This window comes from Erythrolamprus reginae, chromosome 1, assembly GCF_031021105.1.
Source record: "Erythrolamprus reginae isolate rEryReg1 chromosome 1, rEryReg1.hap1, whole genome shotgun sequence".
Classification (NCBI taxonomy): domain Eukaryota; kingdom Metazoa; phylum Chordata; class Lepidosauria; order Squamata; family Dipsadidae; genus Erythrolamprus; species Erythrolamprus reginae.
The window spans coordinates 336,849,183-336,862,619 of record NC_091950.1 but is presented as its reverse complement, the minus strand read 5'-3'; the positions used below and the strand labels follow the sequence as shown (position 1 = coordinate 336,862,619).

General features: G+C 38.0%; 1 protein-coding gene across 2 annotated transcripts in view; it reads left to right on the top strand.

Annotated features, from left to right (window-relative positions):
* ARID4B (AT-rich interaction domain 4B) overlaps positions 1–13,435 on the top strand; it is a 100,259-nt gene extending 86,824 nt beyond the window's left edge. For both annotated transcript variants that reach the window (XM_070734001.1, XM_070734000.1), the window contains 5 exons: positions 200–1,384; positions 4,838–4,948; positions 5,307–5,522; positions 9,630–9,776; positions 11,689–13,435. In XM_070734001.1, the coding sequence (XP_070590102.1) occupies positions 200–1,384; positions 4,838–4,948; positions 5,307–5,522; positions 9,630–9,776; positions 11,689–11,819 (1,790 nt within the window). In that variant the 3' untranslated portion in view covers positions 11,820–13,435. The remainder of the gene's footprint in view (positions 1–199; positions 1,385–4,837; positions 4,949–5,306; positions 5,523–9,629; positions 9,777–11,688) is intronic.
* The last annotated feature ends 2 nt before the right edge of the window (positions 13,436–13,437 follow it).

Below are 13,437 nucleotides of genomic sequence, written 5' to 3'. Positions count from 1 at the left end.
AATAGAAATTTTGGATTCAATCTATTGTCATACTTTCAAATAGACATTTAAATATATACATATTTCTTTAAAAATAAATCCAAATAGGGATACTAGCCACAGGGGAGTTAAAGATTAATTCAGATTTGTGTGAAACATCTAAATATAGGATTTGGATGCTACAGGAGTTGATTTTCTTACTTTTTTTTCCCGCCCATAGCATCTGAAAGCTCAGATGATAGTGAACAAGATGATGACCAAAGTGCTCCAAATGTCTATAGCAATGGGAAGGAGGCTCCTCAAGATGAAGCTCTAACCCAAGACAATAATGAAGTTTGTCTGAAAGAGCAAATCAGCTTATCCGTGCCAGAAGAGGCAGTGACCCTTGGAGATGCTACAGCATCCAAGCCAGTATCAAAATCCCCAGAAAGACCCCAGAAAGAATTGACAGAATTATCTGATGATACTGACTATGATGGTGACCATGGAAGTGCCAAGAAAAGGAAAGAGTTAAAAAAGGAGGCGACAGATAAAACAAAACGTGGTAAACGAAGGTACTGTGTACCTGAAGAGTGTTTAAAAACTGGGTCACCTAATAGTAAAGATGAAAAATCAAATGGCAAAGATATACTTAGCTTGGAAAACAGCTGCAATAGTTCTTCAGATGAAGATGAAGTAAAAAATAAGTTAAAATTAACGCCTAGTAAGAAGTATAATGGATTGGATGATAAAAGAAAATCTTTACGGACAAATGCTTTTTATCCTGGGTTCTCTGAAGTGTCAGAGAAGAGAATAAAGCTTCTAAGTAACTCGGATGAAAGGCTTCAGAATACCAGAGCAAAAGACCGGAAAGATGTGTGGTCAAGTATTCAGGGACAATGGCCTAAAAAGACTCTGAAAGAACTTTTTTCAGATTCTGACACAGAAGCTGCAGCTTCTCCACCCCATGCGTCTCCTGAGCAGGCAACACCGGAGGAGCATCTGCAAACCCTTGAGGAAGAGGATACCTCTTTGTCTAGTTCTAAAGTTGAGAGATCTTTGCCACTAAGCACAGATGCAAAACCTGTTGAAGAAAAGCCAACCGAAACGAACGACAAGAAAGTTGAGTTCCCAAGTAGTGGCAGCAATTCAGTTCTAAACACCCCGCCCACCACACCCGAGTCACCTCCATCGGTAACGGTAGCAGATTCCAGCAGACATCAGTCAGGCATATCTATTTCTGAAACCCTGGCGCCGAGCCAAGAAGAAGTACGAAGCATCAAGAGTGAAACAGATAGCACAATTGAGGTGGACAGCATTGTAGGAGAACTGCAGGACCTTCAGTCTGAAGGAAATGTATCTCCTACAGGCTTTGATGCCAGCGTCAGCTCCAGCAGCAGTAATCAACCAGAACACACTGAGAAAGGTACAATAGATACAGTTCCATTGTCCATGTCTGTTTGTCTGGGGATTATGGAAGTTACAGTCCAATACATTCAGACAGTGCTAAGTTCAAAAAGGCTAATCTGCTTCATTATAGACAACCATGTAATTGATTAAGATAGTTTCAGATTTCAGAGTGGCGTTATTTATAGTATTGGTCCAGATGGAGGTAGTTGGGTGGGTGGTGCAACTGGTTGCAAAGGTAATTTTAAGCATATGATATATACAGTATTTGCTATTGCTAACAAACTCTGGTAGATCCTGTATTGTTTTGGGGGTTTTTTGCCTTTCAGGTTCGCTCTTTTGAATTTTCTTATATTACTTATATAGAGCATCTCAGAAAAAAACACAGAAATTAAATTTCATGTAATTATATTTTTTCCAGCAAGAATCAAAATCATCTGCTATAATTAAAGTGGCCAATTCACCTGAGCTATGTAATAATTTCAACTAAAAATCAAAGTTAATCTGGACCCTCTAAATTACTTCTGCTTCTTAATGAAGCATTATATTTGGGACACAGCAAGGGACCAGGAAAACATTTCTTGAGAATTTAGGTGCTACAAAGCTCTAATTGAATCCGATACAATAGCTGGGCATAATTTAACAGCAGCTGGATAAACTGTGCATCTCAGTTAAATTGGAAAACTTGTATAGCTGAGGATAATTTCTGTGGGTTTCAGGCTCCAGGGGCTTGGAAAAGCCAGCCAGCCCAAAGTATTTAAATTTTTTGACTTGTCAGCATATAAAAATGAGTTGACATGTTATTGGGCTATCTTAGGCTAGAAAACCTGGTTGCTTAAAATGGCTAAGTAGTGGGAGGTAACAAAGCAACCCTGTCCTCTCTGTTTCTTTCACTGCTGTTTCTTTGGTTAGATGTCCTTGTGCATTATATCTTTTACTTGTGTTCTCATATGTTTTCAACATTCATAGGAATACTAATCAATTAGGGAATCATTAAATTTGCATCAGAGTTTGCTCCTGAATATTGAATTGAATCCAAGTTTAAGTCAATTAAAGCCACAAATAGGAATGAACCACATTTCAAAGAATACTTTTTCCCAAATGCTGAGCACTATAGCATAAACTAATGTAAATCTGCCTGCCCTGAATCTTTGCCTGTTTGTCTTTCAGGATCAATTCATATCCAGTCAATCTAAGAATTTAATTTGCAGATGTTTAGTTTGCATTTTACTCATTTGGCAGTGATTAAGCAAATACTATGGTCACAAATGCTAACTCTTGCTTGCGAGTGGGCAGTTTTTGCTGGCAAAAAATGTCACAAATCATAATCATGTGATCATGGGATGCTGCAAACTAGTTGTAAAGGCAAGCAGGTTGCCAAGTGCTTGAAATGTGATTATGTGCCCAGGGCATATTTTACAATGCCAGGAAGTGCTTTATGGGTCATCATAATTTTAAATGGCTATTATACAACTGGTAGTAAGTCATGGACTATATCAATCTTACCATCAATAAGAAGACTTCTCTAATAACACCTAGGCAAGCTTTGTTACAAAAATAGCAGGATAGTAAAAGAATTCATCTGAACATTATTAAATATATTTGGACAATGATCATATTGGTTGGCAACTGTAAACATAGATGAGTAGCATTCAGCAACATTTACTTTATTACCAACCAAATATGGATTACTAACAGTCTAGTAATATATTTGCCAGTATCACTGATAATAGATCTGTTTAATACTGCCAGATTCAGTTTAAAAAGCACTTTTGTAGAAAGCAAAATTTTATAAAGCAGAACCCTCTAAAATTCCCAATACTGTTAGTTGATTGTTGCAATAACAGTGGCAATATTACTATCTGCTCTGGGGGCTGACTATGCAATTTGATCACAAGCTCATCATCAATTCCAGTCTTTGCACTGAAGTTTCCAGCCTGTATAAAATACATTGATGTAAACCTACTTAATCAACCTTCCAAGTATAATTTTTCTTCCCACAGTTTTGATTTGAATTCGAATAAGTAAGGGAGGAATGAATATATTAACAATAAATGACTCTTGAAGAATTTAAATAATGCAGGGCATTTCATTATTTCACATTAGTGTGACATATTCTAGGCATTGCAAACTAGTGATTTGGATCTTTTAAGAAGCGGAAACTAACAAACAAGACAAATGTAAAGCCCATTCCACACCAAACTCTGCTTCTACAACAATACTTCTATTCCTCCAAGCACAAGGCTCCCACATGCCATGTTTCTTGTGACAAAACTACATCATAATTGGAGATACAAGCTAGGATATTTGTTTTTGACTTTCCAACCTGTAATGTTCCAAGGATAGGGACTACAGTGTAAGCTAGATAAATATTGTTCAGCTTGCCTGGAGGGAGGTGATTTCAGAGATGTGTCTTGGGGAATCTTAAAATCTGGTGAAAGCACCTGTCCCAACAAGGTCTGATATTCTGCGATGGCCCACAGCAGTTCATAGAGTACCCTTTGGCGAAGGTGAGATAAGGGAAAACATAAAAGTAGAAATGAGAGTGAGCTAGAAAGTGAAGCAGAGAACTGTACTTCTGCTTGTGTAATTTGCATCTCTTATCCAGAATCATCTTTCTAAAATATGAAGAATTGCTTTGAAGTGGCTCTATTCCTCTCTCTTAAGACAGCTTTCAAATTGTGTAATTTGGGAATAATTGCTGGAAATATTATAAGCAGTTTCTTATAACTCTATTCTGTAAAATACGGAGCTGGGTACTATTAATATGCTAATAATCCCCATATTTATAGTTCTGTAACATTATCAAATAATAGTTTGGTTCTCCTGAAAGCCTACTGCAGTCAATAGTAGATTCAGTGAAGGATGATAAATTGAAATTGAATCCAGGCAAGATGGAGGTGCTCATTGGTTATGTGTGTGTTTGTGTGTGTGTTGTCATAGTTCCAAAAAAGTTGGCTCTTCCTGTACTGAATGAAGTCCTGTTGTCCCAGATGGAGAGTCTCTCTCTCTCTCTCTCCCTCTCCCTCCCTCCCAAAATAAAGTGATCATGTAATCAGTTCATATGCTGTTTACATTCACGCTTGATTAGTGTATTGATTTCTGTGTGGGGTTGGCTTTCTGTCTAGTACAGAATCTTCAGTTGAGATAAGTTATGTGAGGTTCATAACCCATTTCTCTTTAGTATGAATGAGATTTTAACTACACATTTTTGAAAATTCTGTTCTCTCTCTCTCTTCCTTTTAAAATGGTACTACGTTGTTTCCTGATAGGTTAATGAAGCTATCTATTTTAAAAATAAATCAATACATTTTAAAATGTTTTTCTGTTAAGCTGCAGCCATTTTGAAGCCAGTTGCACTGTTTCCAACTAGGTTGTAAAAGGTTATCACTGCAAAATGATATAGATGATTAAAATTAAAATGTGTTTCTGACATACTCATGTAAAATATCTTGTTTTTATATTCATAAAGCTTGTACAGGCCAGAAAAGACTTAAAGATAGCCAGGGTGGTGGTCCCTCGAAAAAGCAGAAAAGAAGTCATAAAACATCTGTGGTGAACAACAAAAAGAAGAACAAAAGTAGTAAGTATGGCAAATTGATAGAGTGCAAAACTTTATCTTAAAAGTTACGAATAGATCATGAGCTGAATTCAATCCAAAAGTTTCCTTCTAAAATCAGGAGAAAGATAAGTTTCATTCCTGTATTTATATTGACAGGATACAGAGGAAGACCTATGGAAGAGTCATCTTTGCGTTTGTTTGTTTGTTTGTTTGTTTGTTTGTTTGTTTGACTTCTATGCTGCCCAATCCCAAAGGACTCAGGGCAACTTACAAAATAATATAATACAATACAAAAAGATGCAAGCAATGAGAAGTAGAATATGCTAAACCCCGTAATAAAACCTATTTAAATAGCGCCATTTATTGTCTCTTCTTTCAGCAAACAGTAGTGATAGTGAAGAACTTTCTGCTGGAGAAAGTATCACTAAATCCCAGCCAGCAAAATCAGCTTCTACAGGGGTGAAATCTCAGCATACAAAAGCTCTAGCTAGAATACAGTCTCCTGGAAAATGTGGAAAAAATGGAGAAAAAGATTCCGATCTCAAAGAACAGAACAGTCGTTTGCCAAAACTTTACAAATGGAGTTTTCAATCATGTAAGTAAATATTTTCTTGTGGCTGAGTTTGCCTCTCCTGAATTCTAGAAGTGTACCAAGTGTTTCAAATTCAAATCTGCTGGATTCCCAAGAATGGACATAACCTTTCATTCTCCGTGGTGGTGAAGGATGGGATGACACCGTCCATTTAGCCAATGAGGTCTGTCAAATTGTAGATTTCTGCCTCCATTTCCCCTTCTTTGACTCAGTCCTCAGACTGAAAAGATGTGGGGGGGGGGGTGTTGTCTCCCATCCTGAAAGAGAATTTTCACTTTTCTACTTATTACATGGGTTTCTCCCCAGCTGACTCCTTTTAACATTTGTGAGTCACTGGGTGGAGCTCTGGCTCTAGCCGTATCTTTTGCTGAGCCTCCAGCCAAGGACTTTGGAAATGGAGTGGTGGTTGTTGTGGTGGTTCCCCCTCTTGCCAGGCCTCAGGAGTTTCCAGCTCCACAGTTTCGATCGACTGGCTAACTAGAGATGTTGTGGGTCTGGCCGTAGAGTTGGTGTGCGTCAGGAGTGTTATGCCTTATAGCTGATTGTTGCTTAGCTGGCACCAGCTGCTTGAACTCCACTTAATTGAGACTTGCGCTTGAGTAACCACCGGCCAAAAGAGACTAGCGCTCAGTCTCCCACTTTCAGCTTAGAACGGAAGCCCCTGAAATACTCAGGAGCTTATATACTTGAGTGATTGCTGTCTCTGTCTTCAGGCATGGGGGTCTGGCTCCGTCTGTCTGCCTTTGTTAACCCTTAAGACGTGGGTTCTCCCCACAAATGGTTGGCTGCCGGCAAACTGCAGTGGCCTCTTAACTGTCTACAGCCTTTTGGTGTCACAACTGCGACAGCCATTTTTTGCTTTGTAGCCATATTATGGAAGGAGTCAGCCATTTTGTTTTACCAATAGATGGCCTTGTTGTTTTGTGGCTGTTTTTCCTGCATTTCATTGCTATTTTAATGGTGGATGACATTGGCTGGGCAAATTTCCAGGTCCTGCTCTGGCAAAAGGCAGATGAAAGAACCCAATGACAAGTTGAAATGACAAGGCATGTAGCTCCCAAAGTTTCACTCTTAACAGGTTAAGGAAAAAATACCTGTACATTAACTTCAGATCCATACTCTTCATTGCATTGTACACTCTTCATTGCATCTTACTTACTTATTTATTTTTCATGCTTATAGGCCACCCAACTCCTTCCAGAGTCTTGGCAGTGTACAATATGTAAGAAACAATAAAAAGCAATCTAAATTAGACTAAATTAATCCAAATTAGACTAAAACAAACTAACAGTCCCATTAAAAAACCATTCATAACTTCTTATGGCCAGATCCAGATGGTTTCAGAGTGATCAACAGCCCCAGGACTGCCAGCAAAGCTAGGTCTTTATGGCCTTCCAGAAGGCCAGCAGGGTGGGAAGGCCTCAGGGAGCAGCTGATTCCAGAGAGCCAGAGCTGCCACAGAGAAGGCCCTCATCTGTGGCCCTTCAACCAATATTGTCTAGTCAACGGGACCCAGAGAAGGCCAGAGATAGTCTGGCCCTAAGCTATGTAGGGCTTTATAGGTGATAACCAACACCTTGAATTGCATCCGGAGGTCGATTGGGACCCAGTGCAGCTTGTGAAATCTTGGAGTGATGCAGGTGTATCTTTGTGCACCCTCAACAGCTCATACGACTGCATTCTGGATCAATTGTAATCTCCAAATGCTTTTCAAGGATAGCCCCATGTAGAGCGTGTCACAATAATTGAGCCGTGAGGTGATAAGAGTGTGAGTGACCATTAGGAGAGACTTCTGATCCAGGTAGGGTCACAACTGATGCAGTAGGTGAACCTGTGGAAAGATCCCCCTAGCCACATCTCAGAGATGTTGCTGTAGACTCAGCTGGGGATCTAGGAGGACTCCCAGATTGAGAACCCATTCTAAGGGGGTTAATATTCCTCCCAGCCCCAGCACCAAGGATGGAGAAATGGTATGGTCCTTCGGAGGCAGCACCCATAACCACTCAATCTTATCGGGATTGAGTTTGAGCCTGTTGACCCCCATCCAGACCCTCAGAGCCTCCAGGCATTGACGCATCACATCTACCGCTTCACTGAACTGGCACGGGATGGAAATACAGAGCTGGGTATCATCAGCATATTGTTGATATCTCACCCCATGCCATCGGATGATCTCACCCAGTGGTTTCATGTAGATGTTAAATGGGGAGGGGGGAAGGACCGAACCTCTGGCACCCCACAAAAGAGGGGCCTAGGGATTGACATCTGCCCCCCTACCAACACTGACTACGATCAACCGGAGAGATAGGAGAAACCACCGTAACATGGTGCCTTCTACTCCCAACTCCCCTAGTCATTGCAGAAGGATATCATGGTCAATGGTATCGAAAGACGCTGAGGTCAAGGAGCATCAGGATAGAGGAATGACCCCCATCCCAGGCTCGCCAGAAGTTATCCATCAATGTGACCAATGCGGTTTTATTCATTCGTTCGTTCGTTCATTCGATTTTTATGCCACCCTCTCCTTAGATTCAGGGCGGCTTACAACATGTTAGCAATAGCACTTTTTAACAGAGCCAGCATATTGCCCCTACAATCCGGGTCCTCATTTTACCCACCTCAGAAGGATGGAAGGCTGAGTCAACCTTGAGCCGGTGATGAGATTTGAACTGCTGAGTTACAGATCTCCAGTCAGCTTCAGTGGCCTGCAGTACAGCACTCTACCTGCTGCACCACCCTGGCTCTGTGCTGTAACCAGCCCTGAAACCCAATTGATAAAGATCTAGATAATTGGTTTCACCCAATAGCCGCAGGAGTTGAGACGCTACCGCTTTCTCAACAACCGTTCGCATAAAGGGAAAGTTGGACATTGAATGATAGTTTTTAGGTCAGCTTGCTCCAGGGATGGCTTCTTGAGGAGGGGTCTCACCACTGCTTCCTCTAATGGTTGCGGGAAAGACCTCTCACTCAAGAAGGCATTGATCAAAGCCTGGAACCAGCCTCGTGTCACCTCCCTACTGGTCAAAACTAGCCAGGAGGGGCACAAGTCCTGTAAACAAGTAGAGGCACTAATTGTTCCTGTGGCCTTCTCCACTTCATCAGGTGTTACAGGATTAAACTCGTCCCACACAATAGGACTAAGACTTGCCCCTGCCATATAGTCTTAAGTTTCATACAAACAACAGAATTAATAATAACTATAATAACAACAATAATAATAATAATAATAAATAATAATAATAATAAATAATAATAATAAACAAATCTAATAATAGTATTAGATTTGTATGCCGCCCCTCTCCGTGGACTCGGAGCAGCTCACAACAAATAATACAATATAGCAAATCTAATATTAAAAACATCTAAAATCCTACATTAAAACCATGCAACACAATCATTCCATGCATTAACTATACCTGGGGGTGTCTTAGTTCCCCCATGCCTGGCAACATAGGTGGGTCTTTAGCAACTTACGAAAGGCAACTTACGAAATTTTCACATAACATTCCTATTCCTAAACCTAATCCTTACCCAAAGGTTCATTAAACCTTTATCCATAAGTAATTAAACAACCAAAAGGATTTTACATATTTTTATATTATTGTCCACGTCATATTGAATCTTTTACTAAATATTCTGTTTCTTGTTACACTGGCTTTTATTTCCATCATGTTTATTGATTCAGCAAGGAGTACTCAACTACATATTTATGGGACAAAGTTTTCACTTCATCATGGCCTTTTCCACTGTTCTTTTCCAATTTTCACTCACAGAAACAGTTCAGTCACAAAATATGTAATTGTTAATTAATTGATGTACTGGTATAAATATCATAATTAATGCATAAGTAACTAGCTCTGAGGGATTGAATAAACATATGTTATGAAAATTGGTCTCCACTGACTAATAAGAATAATATTATAAGCCTGAGCAACAGTTATCTATTCATTTTGTCAAGAATTGCTTTTTCCAAAGGGGCTGAAAGACTGGAGTAGATTGGATTCCATTGTTGAAAGATACTGAATATAATGCTCTATATGCATTACTTTCACCAAATAAAAACGAACTGGGATTTTGACTTGGGTTAATAAAAATTGCTTTATTTGCCAGCTGACTTAGAAAATATGACCAGTACAGAACGCATTTCAATCCTTCAAGAAAAACTTCAGGAAATCAGGAAACACTACATGTCTTTAAAATCTGAAGTGGCTTCCATTGATAGAAGAAGAAAGCGTTTGAAGAAAAAAGAGCGGGAAAGTAAGTTATTAGTCCTAAATATATTCTCCCCTCTATTTTTTAAAAAATAAATTGGGACTAAATAGAGTTCCTAAACTTAGAATTTCACCCTTAATTGTCTTTTAAAATATTAGGTCTTACTCTGCACTGTTAGGGTCATATTTAATGACTTTGAATTGAAATTTCTTGTTTGAAAAAAGAAAACGTTTTTGTAAAAGTTTTCATAACAGGCTTGGTTATTCCATATGGGGTTTTAGATCTCTAGAATTTTAGAATCTTCTAGACTCTAGAATAAGGATCAACACCTCTCTTCTACCTCACGTATTATTTTCAGATTTGAAGTCTGCAAATACAAATGGATTTTAAAAAATTCTCCCAGAGGGAGACACAGTAAAAGAACGGTCCGCAATGAAACAAAGGTCCACAAGTGAACTTAAGTTTTAACCTTGTTATTATTGGTGGGCAGGGGGGATGTAAGCAAGCTTGGACGAGACAGTCATTTCATTATGATTATTTAATCAACAACAATAGTTTCTGGAGGGGTGAGTGGGAAAAACTAGCTAACTTTTTGCCTCATGCATAGATTTTTTTAAAAAATGGAGCTACCACAGGTAGCGTTCAGACTAATATTCCAACTATCTAAATACCAGCAACTAATTTTCATAATATCCATAAACACTCACATTCTAGTATTTATCCTTATATTTCTGATAATTAATTCTAGCATGTTTAAGAAAAAGTTCTACTTTCCATAGTAATAATACAGACCAGCTCAACTTTTTGATCTAAGTGCCATTTGTTTAGAACTGAGCCAATTTCTTTTTGTGTATCCCAACTCTGTATTTAATGTGGCATGGCCTTAACATTATTTTACATATTGATTGGTAACAATGAGCACAGACATTTGAGGAATATTCAATTCTGAAAGCAAGTGAAAACATGCATCCCTTGTATGACATACTATGCCTTGGGGGCATGGTTTGTATTTATTTGGGCATTATTTGGATGCTGCAAGTTTTAAAATCAGAATTCAGAAGTCTTATTTATTTATTTATTTATTGATTGATTGATTGATTGATTGGATTTATATGCTGCCCCTCTCCAAGGACTCTTATCTGATTTATTGCTTATAAATTGGAAGTGCATTGATAAAGGATCACTAAATTATCTGGATTTCTTCAAAAATATAAAATAAGCAACTTGGTCCTTGGTCACCCCACGTTTTTTCTTATTTTAAAATAAATAAAATGTAACACGATAGTGGATCTCTCTTATAGTAGATCTCTGAGAATTCATTTTAGTGAATTTTCAGAGATCCACTATAAGAAATAGGGATAGTTGGTCTTATTAAAGGTGCAGTCTTCCCTTTTCTTAACAATTCAGAATAAGAGTGTCCATAATTGTGCAGAACTACAGCTAGTCCTCCACTTACAACAGTCCATTTAGTGACTATTCAAAGTTACAGCAACACTGAAAAAAGTGACCTATGACCCTTTTTCAATTTACAGCCTTTGTAGTATCCCCATGATCATGTGATCAAAATTCAGATGCTTAGTAACTGACTCATACGTACGACTATTGCTGTGTCCCAAAGTCATGTGATCCCCTTTTGCAACCTTCTGACCAGCAAAGTCAATGGAGAAGCCAGATTCACTTAACAACTGGGTTGTTAACTTATCAATGACAATGATTCACTTAACTACTATGGCAAGAAACATCATAAAATGAGGCAAAATTACACTTAACAAATGCCTCACTTAACATAAATGTGTAAGTTTCAATTTACAGTTATAAGGCCATATTTACTTTATAGACTACAAGGTTTGAGCATCTAGACTTTTCTAAAATATACATATGTATGTGAACCGTACTCTTAGCTTAAGTAGCAAACATTCAGACGGGACTATTTATTTTCTTACTACTATCATTACAGGTGCTGCTACCACATCCTCCTCTTCTTCCTCGCCTTCCTCCAGTACCATTACGGCAGCAGTTATGTTAAGTTTAGCAGATCCACCCGTGTCCAATTCATCACAGAATGGAATGTCAGTCGAGTGCAGGTGACAGCAAGACTTGCCGAAGCACTTTGCACTTAATGGCTGCTGAGAGCCACTTTTTATACTGCACAGTGGCACAAAATTCAGACAAGCACTATTTTGTATTTTTAAAAAAATCTTGACAAGCTAACTTTGCACTTAAGTGCACTTTTATGAAGAAAAAGTACAACAGACTGCTTTTCCTCAAGCAATAATTGTTTCCAACTTGTCTGGGAATTGTATGTTGAATGAATTGAAGGCCTTCCACTGTGGCAAATGGAAGTTGTTCACTGCCAGTAGAATCAATGTGGTAAGCGTGCAGTTGTTGGGTAGGCCAAATTAAAGCATTAAAGTGGCTTACTGTTCACGTATTCCCTGTTATTTTGTTAAAGCTGGAACATTTGATATTTTTCCATTCTTTAGGAAAAATGAACCTATTTTCATTTTTACAAGATAATTGTTTTTTAACTGTTGCCTTAACGGTGACTATAACTGTACAAGTCAAGCACAGGTAATTCAGTTCCAAACCTGCCATTAAACGGGATGTTTCTCATCAGATTGACAACCAAATATAAGGATTCTGCTTAAAAGGCTGACTAATGTTTACAGGTTTGAATTAGGCAAAATAGGTTATCGTGGGTTTTTCATAGCCCATGAATTGGAATGAAACTACTGTACTTTGCCATTTTTCTATGAATCAGTATTTTTTTTAATTTTGATAAAAATACATTGTGAAAAAGGAAGAAAACGGCTAACAAACTGTATTAAATCTTAATGTACAAAGATTGTATGTAGCCAGTTTAAAGTGTATATTTATTCATAATGAATTATAACACTTATATTTTTGTGTTTTCTTGTAAAAGTTTCTTTTCAGTTAAAGCAACAGATATTTCATTAGTAATGCTTATTTTATTATGAGCTGCAATTGAGAGGTCTTCAAGGAGGAGTAAAGGGTGTTAATATTAAGTCATTGTTGAGAAGAACATTGCCACAAAGGGATAGTTGTTTATAATATAAATAGCTAACTGAGTGGTTGAAATGATTTTTTTTAATTGCCTTGTATAAAATCCAAAATCAACTCAGCTGTTTTCACTTCTATTGACTTTATGTTGTATGGAACCCATGCCCTCTCGTTTGGCACTTGTATTTAATTACACAACTTTGTAAGACATTTGTATATTGCGGGAGTGTTCATTCGAGCTATTTAATACCTGGCACTGTTAATACACAGTACTTTACTGTACAGATTGTTTTACTGTTTTAATTGTAGTTCTGTGTACTTCTTTTGGCTGGGCTTTTGGGGGCTGGCATGTTTTTCTTTTCTTTTTCTGGCAATACAACATGTAAGAATTTCAAACATTCTGTTTGTAGATGCTAGAGTGTCCGAATCTTTACATTTGACTTTTCTAAGAAAAGCATTTTCAGTCTTAGTAGTGTGTGTTTAAAGGTAACCGATTTTATTGAAAATGGTTTCAAATTCTTCAGATATGTACAGGACTGTAAAAATTGTTGACAAACATTGAAGGAAAGGCATATAAAGAAAAGCTATAAAATATATATTAGGTTCTGCAGACAATGGAATTATGTAATATATTGTACAAATGTAAGCAAAGGCCTCTGAAATAAAATGCCATAGTTTGTGAATA